At 57.1% G+C, this 24,717-nt stretch overlaps 1 protein-coding gene across 3 annotated transcripts in view; it reads right to left on the minus strand.

Moving 5' to 3' along the window:
• Positions 1 to 24,175, minus strand: part of GTF2I (general transcription factor IIi) — a 145,214-nt gene extending 121,039 nt beyond the window's left edge. For all 3 annotated transcript variants that reach the window (XM_040972787.1, XM_040972794.1, XM_040972793.1), the window contains exons 1-16: positions 24,053 to 24,175; positions 20,805 to 20,946; positions 17,426 to 17,581; positions 15,932 to 16,115; positions 15,153 to 15,490; positions 14,386 to 14,475; positions 13,167 to 13,250; positions 10,195 to 10,378; positions 5,848 to 5,873; positions 5,175 to 5,283; positions 4,674 to 4,711; positions 4,220 to 4,300; positions 3,729 to 3,821; positions 2,056 to 2,103; positions 1,480 to 1,545; positions 813 to 996 (exon numbers count right to left, since the gene is read on the minus strand). In XM_040972787.1, coding sequence (XP_040828721.1) covers positions 813 to 996; positions 1,480 to 1,545; positions 2,056 to 2,103; positions 3,729 to 3,821; positions 4,220 to 4,300; positions 4,674 to 4,711; positions 5,175 to 5,283; positions 5,848 to 5,873; positions 10,195 to 10,378; positions 13,167 to 13,250; positions 14,386 to 14,475; positions 15,153 to 15,490; positions 15,932 to 16,115; positions 17,426 to 17,581; positions 20,805 to 20,946; positions 24,053 to 24,175 — 1,946 coding nt within the window. The remainder of the gene's footprint in view (positions 1 to 812; positions 997 to 1,479; positions 1,546 to 2,055; positions 2,104 to 3,728; positions 3,822 to 4,219; positions 4,301 to 4,673; positions 4,712 to 5,174; positions 5,284 to 5,847; positions 5,874 to 10,194; positions 10,379 to 13,166; positions 13,251 to 14,385; positions 14,476 to 15,152; positions 15,491 to 15,931; positions 16,116 to 17,425; positions 17,582 to 20,804; positions 20,947 to 24,052) is intronic.
• Between the last annotated feature and the right edge of the window lie 542 nt (positions 24,176 to 24,717).

Raw genomic sequence — 24,717 nt, forward strand, 5'->3', positions numbered from 1 at the left:
GGCGCATGCCCATTCATGCAACGGGCATCAGTCTGTGCCTTTGCTCTAGCACCTGGCACAGAGCTGGGCACGCTGAGTCAGGGTTGGGAAGAACGCAGCTCAGCACTGCTCTGCCCCCCCCGGGCTGGCATCTGGTTCCCCTCTCGCTAGGGGGAAACTGAGTCCCCCATAACGGAAGTGACGTCTCCCCAAGCACCTTGGAGAGCCAGAAGCTGAGCACTGGGTTTATGGCACTGCCATCCCCCTCCAACACAAGGGCCACCTGCTGCCAAGGTCATGGGGTTAAAGTAGGAGGAGCCTGGAGAGTCTGGCTCCTCCCTTCCCGCCCCCTTGCCCTGAGGGACAGTTCTTTTATCTCAACCTAACCTGACCTGATCGCTGCTTTGCAGATGGGCACAATGGAGTGGATGGGCCGGCAGAAACGAAGCCCCACCTGGCACCTGCTCACCACATGTGCTAAGCCACTGCCTCCCAGCCTCCACAGGCCTCAGTACCAGCCTGCAGCTCTAGGCATACCCAGAAAGGTGAGGGTCCCAGCTTGGGTGGAGGGGTGGTGGCCACCCATTTCACTTGCAAGTGACCAGCGCCCGCTTCCTCGTCACTTGCAAGCAAACCAAGCCTCCAGTTCTAGGTCGAGCCAGCAACACTCAGGAAGCCGCAGCAGACATGGTGTGAAGTCACGTGGCCCACCTGCCTTTCCTGTATCCTCAGTAACTGTCACCACCTGGTCCAGCGGGAGATGCCCGAAGGGACAAAGGAGCAGCCCAGCAATGTTCCCGCCCTCTGCTCGCCGTGCACCTGGCAGGCCTCACCTCTTGATGACAAACTGGATGCTGTTGCTGGCTTCCAGGATCTTGCGGAGCTTGGCGATGCCAAAGCAGTTGGGCCTACGCAGGGAGATGCCCTCGGGCAACCCCACGACGAACAGCTCCTCGGGGTGCATCAGGAACTTGGAGTAGGGCACCTTCACGGGCTCCGATGTGCCGATGGCCTTGGCTGTGGACACAAGAGCTACTGTAGGCCTGTGGGTCTGCCTGCCCACCACAGGACCCCCAGCAGGCACCTGTACTGGGGGCGACACCCACCCCCCAATCTCATATAGGGACCAGGTCTCTGTGCCCATGGCCAGTGCAGAAGCCCCTTAAGGGCTTGCCAAGATGTGACCTCTGACCCTTGTCTTTACAGATAACCCCAAACCACCTACGGATAGCAATTTCCTGTGTCAAGTTTCTGGAAGACTCCTGATAGAGAGCAAGTCACTGGGTGGGGTAAATGGGGATGCGAGAGTTGGGAGGAGCGGCAGCAGTCAGCATCTCAGTGTGTGCAGGCATCCTGCAGTGGTGCTTGCATCTCCATAGATGACTCCTGGGGCTAGGGGTTCCTAATGGTGCATGGGCCCCACCCTCTCCTGGTCCCCGGGGTGCGGAGGGAGGGAGGGAGAAGGCGGCCAGTCTGTCTGCGCCATGTTCACATGCTCACCGTATCGTGTGTTGAAGAGCAGCTCCACCTGCTTCCGCAGGGGCCGGATGATGTCCCCGTGCCTGTCTGCAAGGTAAAGCGCCATCAGGTAGGCCTGCCCCGTCCCCCCCAGGGAAGGCAGCTGCTCCTGCTGCTCCCAGCCCCTCTGGGAGGCAGGTGGACTGCTGCAGACAGGCTCACGTTCTCTGGGCTCACACAGCTGCGTGTGAAACCATGGCCAAGTGGAAGGTTCTGGCAGTCTGGGAATGAGCATGAGCCTTTCAATGAGGGATGCTAATTGCAAGGTGCTTGCTAAGCCTGCAATTCACGCAGGCTGCCACCAGGTGGAAGTATTAGCAGGCTTTAGGATGTGTATTAAAATCCTGTGACCTTCTCTTGCCCATGGGGCTGCAGTACCTGTGATTAGGTACAGGTGCGCAAACTTTACTCCCACCTCCTGTAGTCCCTAGGGGTTCCCCTTCTCCAAGCTGGGAGGGAAGAAACAAGGGAGAGACAGATACAGAGAAGGCTAGGGAGGGGTAGGAGATGAGTGATGGGGTGGAGGGAAGGGATGGTGTGAAATGGGCATATCCTCACCCTCCAGGGGCCGCTCCTCCGGCCGCGGGTCCTCACTGGGGCCTTTCTCTGCAAGAGGACGGAGGAGACCATTGTCATCACCTGCTTCTTCCCACCTCCCCAGGTAGCCAGGGTCAAGCAGGTTAGAGCAGGGAGGGGCTGGCTGGTGGACGCTCATTAAACTTGGTCAGGTATTTGAACACATCCATGCTAAAGCTTACTAAAACCAAAACACAGGGAGGCTGGCATCATGGTACAACACACTAAGCCACACCTGCAACACCAGAATCCCATAGCAACAACCACCAGTTGGGATCCTGGCTGCTCCACTTCCGGTCCAAAGCTCTCTGCTAATGCTTCTGCAAAGGCAGCAGGGGTTGGCCCGAGGGCTTGGCCCCTGTACCCACACAGGAGACCCGGATGGAGTTCCCGGTTTCTCGGCTTTGGCCATGTAGAGTGTGAACAAGCAGATGAAATCTCTCTCTCTCCGCATTTCTGTCACTCTGCCTTTCAAATACATAAATTTTAAACAAATAAAGTCTTTGCAAGTTCGCTGCACCACTCACTTCTCTTGCCTGGGTTGCCCCAGGAGTCTGCTCCTTTTTTTTTTTTTAAAAAAAAGATTTATCTTACTTTTATTGGAAAGGCAGATTTTACAGAGAGAAGCAGAGACAGAGAGAAAGATCTTCCATCCACTGGTTCACTCCCCAAGAGGCTGCAATGGCCAGAGCTGAAGTGATTAGAAGCCAAGAGCCAGGAGCTTCTTCCAGGTCTCCCACGTGGGCGCAGGATCCCAAAGCTTTGGGTCATCCTCTACTGCTTTTCCGGGCCACAAGCAGGGAGCTGGAAGGGAAGTGCAGTCGCTGGGACTCGAACCAGCACCCAGAAGGGGATGCTAGTGTCCGAGGTGGAGGATTAGCTTACTATGCTGTGGTGCTAGTCCCCAGAGAGGTTGCTTCTTTGTCCACATGCCCTAAGGAAGACAGCGCGTCTGGCCCCAGCGGCTCCCTGGCTCCTGAGTTGAGCCCGCTCCTCCTGGTCTTTGGGTACCTCTTCCCTCTCTTCAGCCAGCTCCGACCCTCTGTCCCTGCTGTCCCCACTGACCCCGATCCCGCCCCCTGTGCCTGCCCCGCTAAGCTCCCTCCTGACACTGGCCCGGACTTCCTTCGGGAATGCCCCATTTTCCTGCACCTTGCCTGACACACAGCTGTTAAAGCAACCAATTCTTCAGCAACTTGCTGGGAAACACCAGCTCACTTCAAGCTCCCTGAAAGGAAGCCAGGCTGGCCAGTGCGCAGTACAACAAAGCCTGTGGTCAGAGCCTGCCTGGCCCTGAGGGTCCCCTGCAGCAGCCAGGGGTCACCCAAGGGGAGCTGCTCCTCACCCCAGCCCCACCCCCCACCAGCGAGGCATCTCAGAAGCTCCAAGGTTGCACGCAGCGTCCCCAAGTGGAAAACCATGCTTCACGCAGACTCACTGAACACATGAAACAGATGCTTTTAATGTCGCAACTTGGGTTCTAGCCCCAAAGGCTGCACGTTAGCTGCCTGCAGAATTTTAGATTTGAGGAAGTCTGCAAAGGACTTGAACAGCTCCAGACTCCCTAGCCGTCCACCCAACAGCCAGTTCCTCTGATAGCAGCACCTCAGGGGACCCGGCCCTCCCTCCACCCCTCCCCTATCCCAATTTCTCACCCGCCAGCATCTCCACCCCGTAACCAGAATCTTCCGGGGGAAGGTGTCCAGGCATAGAATCCGCCATTTCCTCTGAGGTTGGAGAAGAAGGATCTGGAAACAGAGCTCCGAATGACAAGGGCCATCTACCACCACCTGTCCCACAATCACCTTCCCTGCTGGACCCTCCCCGCTCCCAACACACCCCAAGTTCTTGAACACCCACAGACTCAGAAGGGGCAGGCGGGGTGCCTGGCTGTGCCAAGGGCTGGCCAGAAGAGGTCACCCCAAAGCTAGCCTCTGGGGTCAAGTATATGCCCTCCTTGTGGCAGGTAAGCTCGGGGGACACGGGGTAGGGGTGGGTCCAAGTCTTTCTACTGCCATGCCTTTTTCCAAAAAAAAAATCCCAGGGTAGAGACAGGGCTGATGAGTGCTGAGGACACGCGTGCGGGGGGGCAGGTGCGCTGGCCGGGGTTGGGGGCATCCTGCTCTAGGGAGGGCCCCCGTCTCACCTGGGACAGTGACCTGGATAATATCTAGATCTTCCGGCTCAATTTTGATCGGCCTCAGCGCACCCACCTCCATGGATGTTCCTGAAAAGAGGAAGCAAGGAGGAACCCGGTCAGGGTAAGTCATTCTAGAATATTCTTGAGTCTGTGACTTGTTCATGAGCCTCCTGGCTTCTGCCAGGACCATAGAGAGGGGTCAAACCAAAGCCTGGGGACTCCAACTCACTGACCTTATGACTGGGGCCCCCAGAGGAGAAATGGGGGGAGTCACTGATCATTGGGGGTGTGTGTAGGGCCCTTCATTCCCCCAGACACGGAGTGCCCAGCATGCCCTGGCTCTCTGGGGATGGGGCTAGATGGGCAGGGTCATCCTCCCTGCTCCCCGCTCAGGGTGTGCATGTACAAGGCTAATGCCAGGCCCGCCCTGAGACACAGGCCCACCCCTGCAGCACCTCACCTGGCCCACAGTCTTCTGAGATGCTGCCCTTGTCCGGCCTGCAAAAGAGTGGGCAGTGACCAGGGGTCCTTCTGCAGTGTCACCATCCCTACTGTACACAGTGACCACACCACCCCAGGGTGCTCTCCAGGCTTGGTCACCGAGACCCCCCAGCGCCCTGTGTTCTGGGACTCCTGCTTGCTACCCTGGGGTGGACCTTCCAGCTCTCCACCAACTGGGGGCTCCTGAGGTCAGCGCCCAGGGCTGGCCAGTGGGGGGCTCCCCAGCTCAGCACAGTGGGGGCTGTGCGTCTGCTGCAAGGATGGAGAGAGAGGGATCCCGGGCCCTGGAAGGGAGGGGGCTGGGCAGGGTCCCTGGGAGGATTTGGTTCATTCCCTTGCTTGTCTGTTTTCTCTCTCCCAGGGCGCTGCAGCTAAGAGGGCTTAGCCAGGAGCCCAGAGCCCGGAGCCCGGAGCTTCATCCAGGTCTTCCCTGTGGGTGGGAGCAGGAGAGGGGGCTCACCGAGCAGGGCCAGCTAGGTCGAGGAGGGCGGTCCGGGAGCCTTCGGGGGTGGTGTCCTCCGGTGGGCTGGCTGGTTCCAGCTTAGTGGCATCTTTGGTAAACTTGTTCCCTGGGTGGGTGGGAGGTGCAGGGAGAAGTTAGAAGGGAGACAGGAGGGAGGATGCCCGGTGTCCTCCTTGGGACAGGTGTCTCAGCAGGCACAGTGAGAGAGAGAGAGAGAGAGAGAGAGAGAGAGAGAGAGAGATCTGCCCTACAAACCAGAAGAGCAGCCCTGGAGCTGCAGGAGCCGAGGGTCTTGGGAGGGTGAGGGGCAGGGCAGGGCTGGAGGTTCCCAGCAGCATGTGTCTGAGGGAAGGGGGACCAGGGCCAGCCCAGGCTGCAGCACAGGACTGGGCCTCCTGCCATAAGGCCAGCAGCCCCGAGGAGGACGCATTTCACACCCATTTCGCAGCTGTGCAAACTGAGGTCTGCCAGCCTTTGCTGTAAAGCTCGTGGGTGACACTGGGGTTGGGAGACAGAACCAGGCCCTTCCTCCTCCTAGCAGACATGGCTCCACTGTTCCCAGGCTGTGAGGGGTCACCTGGGAGCCATCGTATCCCTCTCCCTCCTCCCATCCCCAAGGGCAAGGGCTCAAAGTCATCCATTTCAGAGCAGGCAGGCAGTCCCTACTTACCTGTGAAAATTCGCTCATCAAACATCCTGGGAGTTACGGGAAAGCAGAAGAGAGAGAGAGGCATTAAGAACACTGCCCAGAACTTGGAAGGGGAGCCCCCAGTCTACCTCTGAGATAGTCATAGTGGCTGCAGAAGCCCTGGATGGCCGTGGAGGGGCTGCTCCCAGCCACACATGGCTCACACCCCCGACATGGCACATGTTACTCGATGGCAGGTGCAAGTTTACAAAGGAGACCAGTGGGGCTGGCACAATGCTTCAACAGGCTAACCATCAGCTTGCAAGCACTGGACACCCCATATGGGTACCAGTTCAAGTCCCGGCTGCTCCGCTTTCCATCCAGCTCCATGTTTATGGCCTGAGAAAGCAGCAGAGGACGGCCCAAAGCCTTGGGAGTCTGCACCATTGTGGGAGACCCGGAAGAAGTTTCTGGCCTAAATAGCTTAGCTCTCTCTGGTTACTGTGGCCATCTGGGGAGTAAATGAACCATGTATCTCCTTTGCCCTGCAGGTCTGCTCTTTTAATAAAAATAAACTTTTTGGTTTTTTTTTTTTTTTTGCAAAGCAGACCCATGGGCAGGGAACATTGACAGGGATATGTTCAGAATCCCTCCTGAGCTCGAGTGGCTCGAGTGCCAGCACTTGCCCAGTTCTAGAATTTTCTCCCTCGCTCCCTGTGCTCTGCAGAAGCAGCTGGCTGCCTCAGTTGGGCATCCAGCTAAGGCCTGGGCAAGGAGGTGGGTCTGAGGGCTGAGCCTGACTTTGAGTTGGCTAAGCATGCTAAGATGCCACCCCCTGGCTGCCCCGAAGCCATCCTTGTCTGTCAGGACAGGATGGGGGAAATACACATGGAGCAGGACCCAGCCCAGATAAGATCACTCAGACTCCTAGGCTCTTAGAGATGAGGTCCAGTGTGGCCCAGAGCAGTTAGGTAACCAGCCCAAGGCCACACAGCGGGGACCAGCTAACACCAGTGTCTGATGCATGCAGGACTCGGAGGATGGAGTCCCCCTACCCCTGCTGTCAGAACCGTGATGAGGGCTGGTTCTCAATTGCAAACCAAAATTCCTGGGAACAGTGGGGCTGGTCCATCTTCATACACACTATAGGTGACCCAGCCTGCCTGAAGCCAAAGCCACCTCCTCCAGGAGGCCTCACAGGCTTGCTGCAAGCACCTGCCACTCAGGGGGAATGCAGTGCTTAGATGTGTCCTCTGTGCCTCCCGTGGAGCCCCCATGTGACAGGTGGTGGTGACACCTGGAGGTGGGAGGTGTGGACAGTGTCCAATTGGCAGAGCCCAGGGAAGGACAGAAGCTGTGAGAGGGGCTTGGCCAACACTGGGGGACAAAGACGTGAGTTGCAGAGTAGGATGGGGAGGGCCAATCAGCAATTCAGGGCCTAAACAGCGGGCTATATGCCTTTCACTAGGAGTCACTGGAGGGAACAGAGATTAGGCAGCAGCAAGAGAGACTTAAGCTAGACACAAGTAAGCACCATCTGATGGATGCATGATGGATTTCTATTCTCTTCCAGCAGTGCTTAACAAGGAGGGCCCAGGAGTGGCTGCTGTGAGGGTATGAGAAGTGACTCAGCAGGCTACAGTAGGCTAAGTCCTGCCTACAATGCTGGCATCCACATGGGTACCAGTTTGAGTCCCGGCTGCTCCACTTCCCATCCAGCTCCCTGCTAATGCACCTTGGGAAAGCAGTGGAAGATGGAGCAAGATCTTGGATTTCTGCACCCACGTGGGAGACCAGTAAAAAGTTCCTGGCTTCGGCCTGGCTCAGGCCCTGGTTATTGTGGCCATGTGGGGAGTGAGCCGGTGGAAGGAAGATTTTCTGTTTCTCCTCATCTCTTTTCTTTTTTTTAAAGATTTTATTGCTTTTTTTTAAAATTGGAAAGATAGATCAGATTTACAGAGAAGGAGATACAGAGAGAAAGATCTTCCATCAGCTGGTTCATTCCCCAAGTGGTTGCAACTGCAGGGGCTGAGACGATCCCAAGCCAGGAGCCAGGAGCTTCTTGGTCTCCCATGCAGATGCAGGGTCCCAAGGCTTTGGGCCATCCTCAACTGCTCCCCCAGGTCACAAGCATGGAGCTCGAAGGGAAGTTGAGCAGCTGGGACTGGAACTAGAGTCCCTGTGGGATCCTAGCACTTACAAGGTAAAATTTTGCCATTGAGCCTACGTGTTGAACCCTCTGTAACTCTTTCAAATAAATAAAAAATTGTTTTGTCTTCTTAAAACAAAAAACAAAAATGTGGGCCCAGTGCCTTAACCAAGTGGTTAAGTCCTTGCCTTGTACATCCAGGATCCCATGTGGGCTTTGGTTTGTGTTCTGGCTGCTCCACTTCCCATCTAGCTCCCTGCTTGTGGCTTGGAAAGCAGCAGAGGATGGCCCCAGGCCTTGGGAGCCTGTGCCCATGTGAGAGACCTGGAAGAGGCTCTTGGCTTCAGATTGGCTTAGTTCTGGCTGTTGCATTTACTAGGGGAGTGAATCAGCGGATGGAAGATGTTTCTGTCTGTCTCTCCTTCTCTCTGTAAACCTGCCCTTCCAAAATAAATAAATAAATTTTAAACAAACAAACAACCCCCCCCAAAAAAAAACTTAATCTGGGGCCCAGATGTGGTCCCACGGTGACAGAGCCAGCCAGGATGGTCCTTGGGGATGGGGGTGGGAGCAGTCAACCGCTGCTGGATGAGAATAGCGGGTTTGAAAGGCGAGGTGGGTGAGGAGGCAGGTGAAATGGCTCAAGTTCAGGGCAGTGTGCCAGCCAGGGTGGGGAGACTGAGCATGCTGTTCTGGGGTGGAGCTGGAGACGGAGTCTAACGGGACCTCTCTGGCCTCCAGGGTAAGCAGGAACTCTCAGAGCACCTGTCCTCTCCCGGGGCGAGGGGAGGTTCCCCGGGTCGGCTTTCTGGCTTGGATCTTGGAGCCACGCCTCTCCTTGGCTCTGGGAATCCTTTGGGGGCGCACCTGCCACTGAGCTCGTCCGAGTGAATACACCTGCGCGCCTCAGCTGAGACAGCGGGGTGATGCCCCACTGCACCTGTCACAAGACCACACACCCCAAGGCACTTCCCACATCGCTGACTCAGTGCCCAGAACACCAGCCTGCAGTCGGGCACGACCACTGAACACAGGGGTGCCAGCACTCCACGGGAGTGTATGTTCGAGCCCCAGCTGCTCTGTTTTCCACGCAGCTCCGTGTTGCTGCACGTGGGAAGGCAGCGAGTGACAGCCCAAATGCTCAGGCTCCCAACCGTCCACACGGGAGACCTGGATGGAGTTTCTGGCTTTGCTGAATGTATATAAACTGGAACCCTGGAAACAAACTTTTGTCAGTAGCCCGTGAGAGCACTGTCCCCCAATCTCTTTTTGATCAATTTATTCCCCAGGACTCACAACTTGGGTCATCCTATGCTGTTCTCTCAGGCTACAAGTAGGAAGCTGGATGGGAAATGGAGCAGCCAGGACACAAACTGGTGCCTATATAGGACTCTGGCACTTGCAAGATGGAAGTTTCACCATTGAGCCATCATGTCAGTCACGTCAGGTTCTCAAATACAAAATTGTAAAAAAGAAAAAAGCTCTTTAAAAAGCATGAGTCCACATCTGGAAAAGCATTTGTTCATTCATTCACTCCCTCATGGATTCCCTGAATATATGACAAGCTTCGACCACCTCCTGGGGATGTTCAAGGCGTGAACAAAATGACAATCCCTGTCCTTGATCCCTGCCTAGAGCTCCACAGTGACAAACCAGCAAGCAGAGATGTGGGTGACAACTTGCAGCTGGCATCCACCTGTACCAAGGCCCAGAGACCGAGGCCCAGACCACGTGGCTCCAGCTCTGGCCACTGAGGAGGCAACTCAGGCACCGCGTGGAGCCTGTGCCTCTGGAGTTGGAAGGCAGCGCTGAGGAGCAGGTGCACTGGGACTCCCAGAGGTTTTGCATCTTCTTCCACCCACCCACCGCTGTCCCAGAGCAAGCCAGCAGCTGGGGAAGGGGAGGGTACAGGAGGCAGAGGCTGGTCCCGCCCTGGCCTGAGCCCAGGTGTGCCATCTTGTGCTGACAACTGTGGGCGTTTGACAAGTGGACCAGGGCATGAGAAGTGTTCCCAAAGTAAACTCACTTATACGGCTGGCCTGGCCAGGCTCTGTCCCTCCCGTTTTCCATGTGACCCTCGGAGGAGGCCCCAGAGATGGTGGCCATGGTGCTAAGTGAAGGAGCTGGAATTTTCTGCCCAGGTGTACCTGACTCTCTGCTTAAAGTTGGAGAACCTCTGCCCCATCCCCGGCTGCTTCCCCCAGACCCTGCCTTGCCTAGATGCCCCAGCGCCCCATCACCTCTTAATGATGAAGTGGATGCTGTGTCGCTCCTCTAGGATCCGCTTGAGCTTGGGGACCCCGTATGTGCAGGGGCGCTTGAAGGGGATCTTGTCTGGGATGCCCACAATCTCCACTGCCTCCGGGTCACAGGCGATCTTCCTGTAGGGGACGGGGACCATGTGGTCCAGGCCCAGGGCTTCCGCTGGAAGGGCAACGGCAAGGCTGAGCAGGAGACGGGCAGCAGGATGTACTGAGATGTGGGGTTGGGGGAGAAAGGGCACGGGCATCGGCCGAGGCCTTGGCCGCCTCCTGCCTTGCCTCCCCTCACCACGCTGGGACACCACAGGCTCCCGGCTCTCTTGTGGATGGCCCCGAGTGCTAGCCACATGACCCCAGCACCTCAGACCCCACCTGGGCATGCTCACCTGTTTGCTCACTCCACCTTGACCTTGGCTGTTTCCCTCTTCCTAGACCCCTTGCACTTAACTCTGTGCCGACAGCTTCCCACAGAGGCACACCCCCCTAATGTAAGCACGTGCTCCAAGACTAGGCCCAAACGGCTCCCAACGTGCCTCCCTGTCCCATCTGTCACTCGTCTATCACCATGGGACATGCTGTCCAGATCCAGCTCTGTGCCTACCCACAGCTGGAATACCAGCTCCACAGGGGAACGGGGGGCGTGTGTCCTCTGCTCTGGCTGTGGAATCCTGCTTCATCATGAATGAATGAACGAATGTGGGGCTGGTGCTGTGGCACAGCCGGCAAAGCCGCCACCTGCAACTCCAGCATCCTATATGGGTGCCGGTTTGAGTCCTGGTTGCTCTACTTCCCATCCAGCTCCCTGCTAATGCACCTTGGGAAATGGCTCAAGTCTTTGGGCCCCTGCATCCACGTAGGAGACCTGGAAGAAGCTCCTGGCTTCTGCCGGCCCAGTTCCACACATTGTGGTCATCTGAGGAGTGAACCAGCGGATAAAAGACGTCTGCGTGACTCTTTCCTTCCTGCCTTTTAAATAAATAATAAATAAATATTATGAATGAGTGATTGTAGGAAGCTTCCAGGCTTGGGGCTGCCCCTGGTGGGAGACTTGGGTCACACAGGGGACACAGGAGCCCCAGTTCTGCCACAGAAGGTTCTAAGTTCAGGGACTAGCTCCTTGCCTGGGTCTTCCAGCCCAGGCTGGGCCTGGACTCACACTGTCCCAGCTCATCTCTCACCCCAATGGCCACATCTTCCTGTATTCTTTCACCCAACACTCCGTAAGCACCTGCTCTGTGTTTGGAGTGAGCTGGCATCGTCACGGGCCCTTGTCCACTCCCTGCTCCGCTCCTTGGGCCCACCATATCCCGGCACCTCTGCCCCCGCGTTCCCACAAGAGCTCATTCAGGGACAGCTGCTTCCGGCCAGGCCCTCCAGGAGCTGGGCAGAGCCACTGGGCCTCCCTCGGGTGCCACTGACATTTGTTTTTTTGTTGCTGTGGCCCAAGTTTGCCTCCACGGCAGCAGCTTTAGACGGTTGATGCCATTGCCACGTCATGTTCCCCATGTGGGTCCTCTATTCACTGGGGCCTAGGCCTTCAGCTGCTGCTCACTGATTGGCGGGGAGTTGTCTGCAGGTGGACCTGGAACTCAATCACCAGCTGGGATGACCATGGCCTTAGGGCCTCCCCTGTCTGTCTTTTTTTTCTGCTTTTTTTTTTTTTCCCTCCTTCTTCACCCAGTCCACTGTTGGCTGCTCCATCTAGGCCTGCAATTCCCACCTCCACTTCAGGATCCCCCTGCCTGCGGGGAGTTTCTTTCTGTTCAGTCTGATCAGAGGTGGCCCTGGCCAGGGCTCTGGCATGTCCAGCCCAGACCAGCCCAGCCCCGGCCGTGGCCCAAAGCACCAAGTGCAGACAGGGCACATGCAGGTCCCACTATAGACGTGCAGGCACACAGTTGCCCATGCCTGACCGCCCCTGCCACCGGACCTGCCTGGCTGGGCTCAGTCCTCCACTCACAGACAGAGCCAGCTTCCCAGCCTCCCCTTCCTCCACTTCTTCCCTTTTCCTGTCTTCCCACAGCCCACCAGGATTCCACCTGTCTAAGGTCGGATGGACTCAGGGACAGAAAGTTGCCCCAAAGGTTCCCAAGTTGCTCAGATACCTTACCAAGACCTGGGAGCCTCGCTCTAGCCTGTATTAACCTGGAAGGCTCAGCCTGCCCAGTGGCAGCCAGATCAAAGTGGGGGCCTCCTCCAAGAAGCTGTCCCTGATTCCTTGTCCTCTAAGATGTCCTTCCTCCTAACTGTTACTCTGTCGCAGAGAAGTGTCCACGGTGTAGCCCACTGCATACTGCCCTAGACACAGCTTCCAACACCTACTTACTGAAGACCCTTGGGATCAGACTTCCTTGGCCTCAGTCAGCCCTCTTATAGGACACAAGGCAGGGGCTCATAATGCATGACTGACAGCTGACTAGGCCAATGAGCTATGAGAAGATCACAGGAAGGTGGGATTAAGTGGAAGATCAAGGTGATGAGAGAGGGAGCAGAGGGAGGTGCACATGGAGGGCAGGGTAGGCGGCTGTGCAAGTCAGGTTCAAGTGTGCAGTAGATGGTGGACAAGGAAGCGTCAGGGTCAGGGGTCACCTTGACGGCTTCCTGGAGGAAGAGACCCCCCGCCGCCGCCAGGCTGCATCTAAAAAAATGTGCTTGCTCCACAACATATCCAAACAAGGTGCCCCAGACAAGCTGGACAGAGGGCACTCGAGCAGATGAGATGCCAGGGAAGGGTGCAGTGGTGTGGGATCCCGCACAGGAGGTCAACATGGGTGGTCCCTGGGTAGGGGGATCATCGTCCAACTAGCTCTACCCTCCCCCCCACGCAAAGAACTGGAGGGAAGAAATTGACACCCCACCCCCCCACCCAGCAAGGAAGCGGGCAGACACCGTATCAGGGTGTCTGGCACCAGGCACATGCGAGGGGGAGGCCAGACCCGCTCGCCACTCACCGTATCTGCTGTTGAACAAGATCTGCACACACTCCCGCAGCGTGTTGATGTCTTCTGTCTCCTTGATGAAGGCGTCCCACTTCTCTATCACAGCAAGGGGGCGCCAGTGAGGCCCCGCGGGATGCTCTGAGCGCCCACCATCCATCCTACCTCCGACCACCACCGAGCCCAGGCACCTCGGTCACAACCCCCGGACACCTCAGTCCAGGTACCAGTGGACACATGGGAGGGGCAGGCTTTGACCTCCCCTGACCTTGAAAACCTCGCACACCTGCCATCTCTCCCCCAAGCACCTGCCCTCCCCACCCTGGCTGACCAAAGTCTCTGCCTGGATTGAACAGCCCTAACTAGAGCGACCCGGTTGCAGCTCTGAGGGGAATGTCTTCAGTCCCTTGTGGTGATACTGAATCACGGACACCCCCATTTTGCAGAGAAGGATAACTGCAACTCAGAGAAACTGCTCTTTCACCTGACACAACCCAGTAACAGCCTGCTCCTGCTCCTGGCCCACGCGGCTACCTGCTTCCCACAGGAGTGCTGGCTTGAGTTCAGTGGATGATGGCCCCGGCCACCCACATGGGAGACACGGATGGAGCTCTGGGCTCCTGGCTTTGGTCTGGTCCACTTGGGCTATTGTAGCCATTTGGGGAGTGAACCAGCAGATGGAAGATCTTTTTCTCTGTCATGATCCCTTTCAAATAAATAAATGTTTTTAAAAATCAAATATGTAAAGAATTCTTGCAGGGATGCCTAAAGTCTAAATGACCCAGTTCTGAGCTGCCCCTATTAAGCCCACTCATGTGTGTTGGATAAGCCTGCCTCCAGGAGGGGACACTGAGTCCTCTGGCTTGCTACTGCACGGAGTGGATGCCACATAGCGGGAGGAAGCCGGGGACCACACTGGGAGGACACACATGCCACGTGGTGGCTGCTCAGGTCTCCTGCCGCCAGCCCTGGCCCTGAGCTCATATGCTGACCCCACTGCAACTTACACAGGACCCGAGCCTGCAGCCCCACCGTGAATTCCTGACCATAGGAAAGTTCTTGCCCACAGCTACACAGTTCTTTCTGTCCCTCAGTCAGACACCTGCTCCACCTGATGACAGAGCAAGCCCCTTGGGCGGCACACTGGTCCCCTCCTTTCTCTCCCGTTTTGCTGCAGGTACCGCTCTCCACCCCAGGGTTCAGGGGTGCCTCCCCACCGCAGGCGCTGTCCTACCCGACTTGTCATGGACGATGGAGAAGAGGATGCGCTTGGAGGCGTGCACATTCTGGATGAGTGGCCCACCAGGCCCCGGGAGCTTCTGTCCTGGACAAGGGAGACAAGAGGGACAGGTTCAAGGCGGGTCCCCCAGGGGTCCCCAGGTCCTGCCCATGCCTAATCCTCCACTTTGCAGTGAACTTGGTCCAAGCACTGGACTCATGGGTTCCGTCGTTCTTAAACTTGCGTACGTGTGGCCAGCTGGCAGATGCCTCTCACCTGGCTGTCAGCTTCCCACAAAGTTTGCCTTATGGGCCTGCAGGTACCTGGAAACCTGCGTGTCTCTCTTTCTAAACTTTCACAGTTTGATTTCAATATGTGTTATAAAGGTGAGGGGGTGACAGAGCCATGTGAGCCTCTGATTAGGATGGACAAGGTCAAGGTGGGGTGGGAGATAAGTATTTCTGTTTTCCCTCCTTGTGTCAGGGTCGAGAGGGAGAAATGTACCACGCCTTGTTGTCACTCCACATCAGTTCCCGGGGACAGAGGAGACTTTTACCAACATCCCCGTTTTTATGGGTGCCGTGGGCCCCACAATGCAAAGTAGAGGAGCGAGGACTAGACCCCAGATCTTCTCGCTTATGCTCAGCGCATACACAGTCGGTGTCTACTCAATGCTCAGGGTCCCATTTAGAGGCCCCGCTTGGTGCCACATTGTGCGGTGACTGGCGAGGGCCACATGTACCCACCCACCCTGCCCTGCCCAGTTGGCAAAACAGCCTTACCACAGCAATCGGAAAAGTCCTGGGTGCTGGAGGCCGTGAGCTCCGCCGGCCCAGGCCGGCTGAAGCCCAGATCGCTGGTGACAAGCGGGCAGGCGGGTGCTTCCTGCTTAAGCTCGCGGACAGTGTGGCTGGGGAGCGCTGTGCTGTACAGGAAGCCGGCCATGGATGAGGAGGAAGACGAGGAGGAGGAAGAGGTGGTGGCGGTGGGGGTAAGGTCCTGCGTGGTCCCCTTGGGGGTCTGACCATGCAGGCTGCAGTCCCGGGAGCCCTTGGAGGGCAAGCAGATGCCATTCAGTTCCACCAGTGTCTTTGAGTCGCGCCCAGCGTCTTCTGGTGTCCTGGGTCAGGAAGAGGAGACACGGGCAGCTTCGGACCCCTGCTGCACCTGTTGCACCATCCCCGGACTCGTGAGCAGGGCAGGGCAGGGTAGAAGGGAGTACAGGCCCAAAGGGTGAATGTGACCTGCCCCGGGACAAGCAGCCTTGACCTGTGCACCAGCTCGGCAGAAGAGAGGGGCCTGAGACGGTGGCACCTGCCAGGACCAGCCTCAGCCACCGCATCTCCCATCAGCCCCTCTTTACTCGTACCACGTGCCTTGCTGTGGCACCAGGCACTCTGATCACCAGGATCCCAGTGCATCCTAAGCCACGCGTCTTGCAGTCACTGTGCAATCAGAGGCCCCCACTTGGGGAGGGGGCTGCACCTCCACCATCGAACTGGGATCTCTCCTCAGCCCAGGTCCATGCGGCAGGTGCTGTGGCAGGCTGGCACGGCCTTACCTCTTGAGCTTGAAGCGGATGCGGTGACTGTGTTCCAGGATAGCCATGAGGGCCTTGGGGTCGTACTCGGCTGGCCTGCGGAAGGCCAGGCCCTCGGGCAGCCCCTGCACGGCCAGGAGCCCTGGCTCCCTCAGTAGCCTCTCGTAGGGCAGCGGCACCACGCTGGCCCTGCCCAGGGCCTCACCTGTGGGTCAGGAAGGGAGAGGGCTGAGTGTGAGAGCTCAGCCTGGGGTGATGGGGGTAGGAGGTGCTGGGCAGGTATACCACACCACAATGGGGCTCCCCTGAATGCTGGGTCTCTTCTTTCCCCAATTCCAGGGTCTTTCTGAGAAGCCCTTGGTCTATATCCAAGGACTTAGGGCTTCCCCATTTGGGGAAGTAGGGTAGGAGAGAAGGTGGGGGTCCCAGCTAGTCTACCCAGCGGACCCTCCCCGCCATGCACTGGAGCATCTGGTGGTAGGTACGGGCTGGGGCAGGAGGTGAAGAGGACAAGGGGGTGCAAGGTCAAGCCAGAGGCTTGTATGAGTCAGCAGGTGGACACAGGGCATGGCCAGGGTCAAAGTCAGAAGAGCGAAAAATGAATGAGAGAAAGAGGGACTGAGGTGGGAGGGGGGCAGGAGTAGGGAGGAGGAGAGAAACAAAAGGGGCGGGGGGGGTGAGGATGGAGGGGTGGTGGAGGGAGGGTGTGGGGCTCATTGGCTGTGGCCCCCACCAAGAATCAGTAAGAGGCCCTGTCATGACCAGACCCCTACGAGGCAGCAAAGAAGCACTGGGCAGGGCAAGCAAGTGGGGGCCTCTGGAATATCCCCAGCCCCTTGCTCCTCCTCCACCTGCTCCATCTGACATGCATACTGAGGGCCTTTCTGCCTAGATAGGCTAACACTGCAGGAGCCACAGGGCAGGTCACACACACAAGGTGGGGCCCTCTGGGGAACCTGGTCCAAGGTTACCAGGGCAGTGCAGAGGCCACTGCAGCGTGGGGTTGGGGGTGGTAGAGGCCTGTGACTATCTACTACCTGATGCTTGCCAGGGCAGACCAGGGCTGCCATCCACAAGGGTTGTCAACAACAGTGGTTTGAGCACCTGCTGGGACCACAGACTGGCTGGGCCAGCCAAGGGGGCCCTAACGCGGTGGGGGTGAGCAAGGGGCTTCCTGCAGCTGAATCTCAGAGCTTGGCACAGCTGCCAGAAGAGAAAGGCAGTCCCCCAAAAACGGGTCATAGGAGGATGAGGGTCAGTGGAGACCAGGTAGTGACCCCATGGCAGGGGTGAAGGGGTAGGGCATGGCAGGTCACACTTGTGCTTTGGGGTCATTTCTTCAGGTGGAGGTGGCCGTGACCTGAGTCAGGGCAAGGGGACAGCAGGGATGAGCAGGCAGGTTGGTGGCACCCCCAAGGCATGTGTAAGTTGGGGGGGGGGTGCCACCTCCACTAGGCGGGATCTGAGGCTCCCACCCACCCCGGGGGCCCCGAATGGAATCAGGAAGGGTCTTACTATAAAGAACATCAAAGACTTCCTCTACCATCTTGCGCAGCAGGTACACGTCCGAGCCGTGCTCCAGGGAGGACCGCGGGATGCTCCGGCCACCGCCCTCGCCCCGCTGCACCTTCTTGGGGTGCTCCACCTCCAGATCCTTCCATGGGGGTCCTCCTATGGGGAACAGGGCAGGCAGGGGAGGACGTGAGTACCTGCTTCACACCTCACTGCTGTGTGGGACCCCCCCCACCCCACCTCCAAGGCCTGGAAGCCAACTTAGCTGGCAAGGAACTGAATGAATGACATTGGAGCATCAAGGAGGTTGGATGCCCCTCTGAGGGCTGGGGCTGGCGCTGTGGAGGTCCTGGTGCCCTAACCCAGGGCCTGGGGCTCCGCCCTGGTCACCTCTGCCTTGTCCTGTGACTTTGGGCGAGCCCCTTTCTAACTGCCTGGGTCCCGGGTCTGGAGTGTTCACAGGAGACCAGCAGGACCTGCATAGAACTGCGGCCAGATGTCCCATCCGTCTCCTTCTGTGCCCTGACACTCACCCTCGCCATCTCAATCCACCCAGGCCCCAGGTGTCTGCTCTGTCCAAGGGGAGCAATAATGGAGACCTAAACCAGGTGGCTGCGGGGCCTCTAAAGTGAGGCTTATACCAGGTTAGGTCACGCTAGGGACCCTGGGATGGGACTCTGTTTATTCTAGAATTGGGAGAGCTTGAAATAACCCAGCCCCGCCCCTATAAATAGCGGCTCTTGATGGCTCTAAAAAGCCAGGTGCACATGCCCCAGGCCACAGCCTGGCTCACTGGCAGCCAGAACCTGCCACACTCAGCCTGTCTCAATGCAGCCCCCGGCCCTGACCCTGGAGGGGATTCAGGCTCCAGAAGGCTGAGCCGGATGGGGCCTGGCTGGGGAAACAGCTGTGCTCCACCGATGGCACGCCCAGTTTCAGGGAGTGTGGGGTATGCCCAGCCCTGAACCGTGGGCCCTTGAGACCAGACCCAGGGGTGGAATGCAGCTACTCTTACTAGTAATAGTGACAGCAACTGGTGTCCAGTGGGTGGGACTGGGCATCAGGCACTGTGCCAAGTGCACGCCATGCAAGGCCGATTTACTCCTCCAGCACAACCCAGCTCTCTCCTTCCAACAGACGAGCAGGTGCAAGCCTCCCGGGTTCAGGCTCAGTAACATGGACCTGGCACACTGGGGACCATAAGTGCTTTCAGATTTTGCAGTTTTCAGATTTCAGAATACTTGCAAATACAGGATGAGAACTCCCGCAGAAAAAAACAAAATTCATTTGTTTTGTGGCCTGTGTGGTGGGGCAGCAAGTTAAGCCTCTGCCTGTGATGCCAGCAACCCATATTTGGCACTGGTTCCTGGCTGTTCCATTCCAATCCAGAATCCCCTAAATGTGTCTGGGAAAACACTGGAGAATGGTTCAAGCGCTGGGGCCCCTGCATCCATGTGGGAGACCAGGATGGAGTTCTTGGCTCTTGGCTTCTGCTGGGCCCAGGCTGGGCATTTGGGGAGTGGTCCAGTGGATGGATGATCTCTCTTTCTAACATTACCTTTCAAATAAATAAAATCTTGTAAAAAGCGAATGCACACTGCCTGAAAATAAGTCCATATACTACTTTTAAAACGTGTATTTGAGAGACAGAGAACACACACACAGACTCACACAGAACTGCGATCTGCTCATTCATTCACCAAATGCTAGCGATGGCCCCAACTGGAACTGAGGCCACCAGGAGCCAGGAACTCACCCCAGGTCTCCCAGGTGGGTGGCAGGGACCCAGCTACCTGAGCCACAGGCTACCACGCATGCAGGTGTTATAACCGCTGGGCTAACCTCCTGGCCCCACTGATTTTTTTTTTTTTTTAATTTGAAAGTCAGATCATCAGATTTTTTAAAAAAGATTTATTTATTTTTATTGGAAAGTTGGATGTACAGAGAGGAGTAAAGAGAGAGGAAGATCCATCCGTTGATTTACTCCCCAAGCGGATGGCCGGAGGTGCGCTGATCCAAAGCCAGGAGCCAGGAGCTTCTTCTGGGTCTCCTGTGCAAGTGTAGGGTCCCAAGGCTTTGGGCCGTCCTCGACGGCTTTCCCAGGCCACAAGCAGGGAGCTGGATGGGAAGTGGGGCTGCCGGGATTAGAACTGGCCCCATATGGGATCCGGGTGCACATAAGGCAAGGATTTCGCCACTAGGCTATTGTGCCAGATCTGGCCCCATTGATTTTTAAGCAAACAAGGTTTCACGTGTGGAACTCTCCACTTTGGGGCATGCTTCCAGTACTCAAGACGCTTTCGATTTGGGAGCAACTGGGAGTGGCTCCACCTGTGGCAGGCAGCAGCGCTGGCAGGTACAGAGCCCCCTGTCTCTCCTGATCTCGGGCGAACCTACAGATTTAGAGCCCTAAGCTGTGGGTGAGCTTTCCTGCTGTCCCCATCCCCAGAATCCAGACCACAGGAGCTTCACATGTAGGTGACGCTCATCTCCCACAGGGTGGCGCTGGTACACGACGTGAGATGCAACCTCAGGGCAGGCGAGATGGGTGATGGGTACCACAGGGCAGGTGGAACCCTGGCTGGCCTGCCTGCCAGAGGAGGAGCTGGGACAAGGTGGGCAGGGCAGACGCAGGCCAGGGGAAACATAGTGGAGGTGGGGCCGGGGGCTGCAGATCCACCCCTGGTCCACCACCAGCCCTGGGGTGCCTCCCTCATACCTTCCTGATCTGGAAGAAGGGGGCAGCAGAAAGAGAGCAGGTTTGAGACCCATAGAGCCTGCACGTCTGCCTCATGTGTGTGGGGTGTGGCATGGCTATGGCCTTGGGGTGGGCGTGGCTATGGCCTTGGGGGCAGGACTCAGTTTCTTATCCATCAACCAGTAGGCTGCTGGGAAAATGAGCAAGCACCAGCACAGGTGTGAGCACCTAGCCCCTTCTGCCTGAATGCACTTGGCTTTGGATGTGAGCCTGTCACTCTGTTCCCAGAGCCTCTGGGAGGGGCAGCTCCAAGACACCAGCAAGTTCACCCTGGAATGGTGCTGTGTGCAGCAGGCACTCTACCCAGGGAATCTCAGCTGAACGGGCTGGTGTGTTTGGTCTCAGTCTATGAGAACCTGCCACCAGTCTACAGGATAAGGTAGACAGTAAGCCTAGGTCTCAATGTACCTGTCTGTAAATGGGTACACAGAAGGAGCTGGCTCTACCCTAGGCTTGGGGTGGGATGGGGGAGGAGGGTGTCGGCTCGTGTGTATACTGGCCAGGGTGGAGGTGGCCAGTGGGGAGCTGGTGCAGAATTGGATCCCCAGCTGTGGCTGCTTCCACTGCCCTTTGATGTCACGCTTGGGGGAGCCCCCTGTCAAGGGGAGCCCCGGGGGTACTCACGGCAGAACCTGAGGAAGTCGGCCTGCAGCTCCTTCCGCGCACTGAGGAACAGCCGGCCCTTCTCGGTGCCCACCACGAAGGCGCTCTCGTCATGCACAGCCACGCACGCCACCTCCGCGTTCAGCTTGGACAGCGCCGAGCACTGCGACGAGCGGGGAGGGGAGAGGGCTCAGGGAGGCGCACGAGCAGGAGGTGCCCGCTCTCCAACACCTCCAGAGACAGCTATGGAGGTGGGGGTGTGGGGGGTGAGTCAGGTGCTCCTGGCTGCCAGGGATCCTACCCCCTCACTTTCAGAACCTGCAGCAGGAATGAATGAATGACTGCACCCCAGAGATTGGCCACAGGGTATTGGAGGAGGACAAACACCTCCTGCCCTGGCCCCAGCCCCAGTCATGTCCAGAACACTGGCCAGCAAGCTGGTTATGACGTGGTTGACCAGTTAGCTGGGTCCAATGTGGTTGATGGATAAGCCGGTCCTGAATGTGGTTAACCAACAAGCTGGTTCTGATGCGGTCGATCAGCAAGCCGGCTACGTTCCTGGCCCCCGAAAATGAGATCAGCAGCTGTACCACACAGCAGGGGTCCTTGCAACCTCAGTCCCCAAAACTGCAAGCCAGGACCTGCCACATCAGGAACCCCTGGCATGCACTTTACACCTGCTCTGTGCTGATTCTTCATTTGCATTGTATTCATTGCTTCTCATTTCATTTGAACTGCAGAGGGTATACTGCGCGCTGCCCAGTTTCATTCCAAAAATGAGTCAGAGGCAGACTCTTAGAAGCTCAGGAATCTTCGTTCACCTGCTGGCGGACTGTCTTGTGCCACCACAAGAAGAAGAGGGGAGCAGCTCTGACAGGTCGCCGTTAGGGGCTTTTAAACTCACACTGGCATGAAAAACCATCCAATCAAGTGAGCGAGCACAGGTGCCACGTGACCAAGGGGGAATTGTCAGGGATTCTTGTCTTCTCAAGGCAGAGCACTCTTTCTCCCCCTGGGGTTGTAAAAGACCCATGTTTTTGGCCTGGGCTGTCAGGGAAACTTTATAGCAGAGTGCTAATCTGAGGATAAAGGGGAAGGGCGCCATTAGGAGAAACAATAAGATTTATAACCATGTCACTGTATCTCTGTCTAAATCTTCACCTAGCCACATCTGATGTGCTCTCTGATGGACCTGGTAACATTTCTTGGAGGCCAATTAGTCTAAGGATCCAGTACTTTAAACTATCCAATGGGCAAGTGTTTATACAGACTAAGAGCTACATCCCGCTTGGTGACAAGGAGCTGAGGCGAGCCAGCAGTCTCGGCTTCAGCGATTTAACTGCTGTGCCTGATGGTTGCCCCTACAACACTGTTTTTTTTTTGTTTTCAATTGAGGGGTACTCTCTGCTGTGTGACCTAGGACAGGTTCCTCAACCTCTCTGGACCAGAGTCCTGCCTTTCGTTCGAGCCCCTCCAGGAGGGGCTCCGGCGAGGGGCATGGGACCAGCAGCAGGCCTGCCCTCCAGGGTTCTTCTATACATCCATTCCCTGCTCTCTAAGGGGAAAGCAGAAACCCCTGCTGTTATGTTCTTTCCTTGCGCTAACACTGGGGACCATTCATCAAATGTGCAACGCGAGATGAGGTCATTTCCAAGGGCAGTAAATTACACAGAGCATGTGCTGCGGGGGTCCCTGCTTGGCAGCAGAGGCAGCCCGGGCGTTGGTGTGGGCGTGGGCTCCTGCTTCCCTGCCACAGACACAGGCCATGGCACGTCCCACAGGCACACAGGAGACACGGCCTGAGATGGAGGTGGGACAATGAATGCATCACAGTGCAGTCCCCTCGTCCCCCACAGACCACCCAAAAAACCTGGCCTCAGGGCCTGGTGTGATGGCTCAATTGGCTATTCTCCCCCACCTGTTCCCCTCCCTGGCAAGCACCAGGAGTCCACATGGGTGCCAGTTCATGTCCCAGCTGTTCTATTGCCCATCCAGCTCCTTGCCTGTGGCCTGTGGGAAAGCACTTGAGGACGGTCCAAAGCCTTGGGACCCTGCACCCATGTGGGAGACCCGGAAGAAGTTTCTGATTTTGGATCGGCTCCGGGCTGTTCGTGGCCACTTGCGGAGTGAACTAGCTGATGGAAGATCTTTGTCTCTCCTCTTTGTAAGTCTGTTTTCCCGATACAAATAAATAAATCTTTTTAAAAAACAACTTATGACTATTTTTTTCTTGTAGTTAATTAGCTAGTTAGAGAGAGAGAGTGCTCCCATTTGCAAGTTCATGCCCCCAAATGCCGAGGGGTCAGCACGTCATTCAGGTTTCCCATGTGAGTAGCAGGGATCCAAGCATTTGATGTACAACCTGCTGTCTTCCTTGGAGCCAGCAGCAGCGCAGGAACTTGAACCCCAACCCTTGGAAACGGTCTGCAGGGGTCCTGACAGCGTACTAGCTGCTGTGCCCAACACCTGTCCCTCTAGGGGAACTGGCCATGCTTGCCTCTGCCCACCAAGCACTGGGGTCAAGGATCCTGCAACTGAACAAACTTGATGCCCCTCCATTTTCCTTCTCAGGGTCCGAATTGGTCCACCTCTACCTTCAACAGCCAACAGGGCTGTGGGACTTGGGACAGAGGGGTCACGGCCAGAGCCAGCAGGTGCCAAGGCCATTGCCCACAGCAGAAACAACTTAGAAGAAGGTCTTTGGTGCCAGCCCCCCACTCAGGAAAATACAGACGCTACTGCTGGGAGTTCGTCGGCTGATGCTGTGTGACTTTTGGCCGATGTAATACCTTCCACGTGCCCGCCCTCACCAGCAAGCGTGCAGCTAAGGGGTGACAAGTAGATGCTCTCACGCCCACCTCCTCCCCATCATAGAACTCTCCCTTGGGAAGCGGGCAGTGGGTGGGAAGGAATGAGATGCGCTTATTATCCTCCCTTGGGATAAACTGCTTCAGATGTCACGGTAGGCAACAGGGCTGTGGGCAGTGGATGCCCAGTTCTCTCCCCTAGCCCCAAGATGGGGGTGACAAGAGATAGAAGCTTGTTCAGAATCACTGCCTTGAGTCACCTGCTGGTCGGGAAGCTGCAGCCCAGGCTAGGGGCAGCAAAGAAATAAAGAGGGGACTGGATGAGTGCTGGTGGCCAGGGGTAGGTGGTGATCCTAGGCATTGCGTGGTGGGGGTGGGGCTGAGGTCAGAGAAAGGGGCGGAGGCCAGCAGGGGGCCCTCCCTCTCCCTCCCTCCCCTCTCTCAGTAAGTGCGGGGGCTCACCATGGAGTCTAAGGCGGAAACCAGGCTTGTGATGATCTCGTCTTTGCGGGCGAAGGCGGCGTTCCAGCGGTCGGGCCCGCAGCCGTTGGTGGGGATGTCACAGCGCTTGCCCAGCAAGGCCATGGTCACCTGGAGGGATGGAGCAGGCAGTAATGATGGGCAGGAGGGTCCAGGACAGGGCACCTAAACCCTCAGGGCCACTTCTCTGCTCAGGTGGGATCTTCCCAGGCCTGGAGACCACACGAACACAAAAGGCACGCCCTCCAATCCACATCTGTACCCCCAAATCTGGGAACTGGGGTACCATGCTCAGTCTTCCCTTGTATGGGGCTCACATCACCACCGTCCCTCTCCAGACACCTTCCATGGTGACCTGCTGCCTGCCCTCTTCTCTTTCACTCCCTACTCCAGGACCCGGAAGCCTCACTATCCACCTGGACGGGCCAATGTCCTTCACACCCGCCCAGCCACTGCAGGCTCAGTGCCTTGCCTCAACGCCCCTCCCAGCTCTGCAGGCATCATCTGCTGACAGTCCTCACGGCTTCCGCTCTCAGCCCCACTTCCGGTGCACCCTAGCCCAGTTGGGTCAGGGGCCCCTGCTGGTCTCCCTCCCATCTGCCTCTGGATTTCCCCCATTGCACACTAGCTCAGTATCAAGCCCCACC

This window comes from Ochotona curzoniae, unplaced genomic scaffold (genome assembly GCF_017591425.1).
Source record: "Ochotona curzoniae isolate NIBS_2020 unplaced genomic scaffold, NIBS_Ocur_1.0 contig_2321, whole genome shotgun sequence".
NCBI lineage: Eukaryota > Metazoa > Chordata > Mammalia > Lagomorpha > Ochotonidae > Ochotona > Ochotona curzoniae.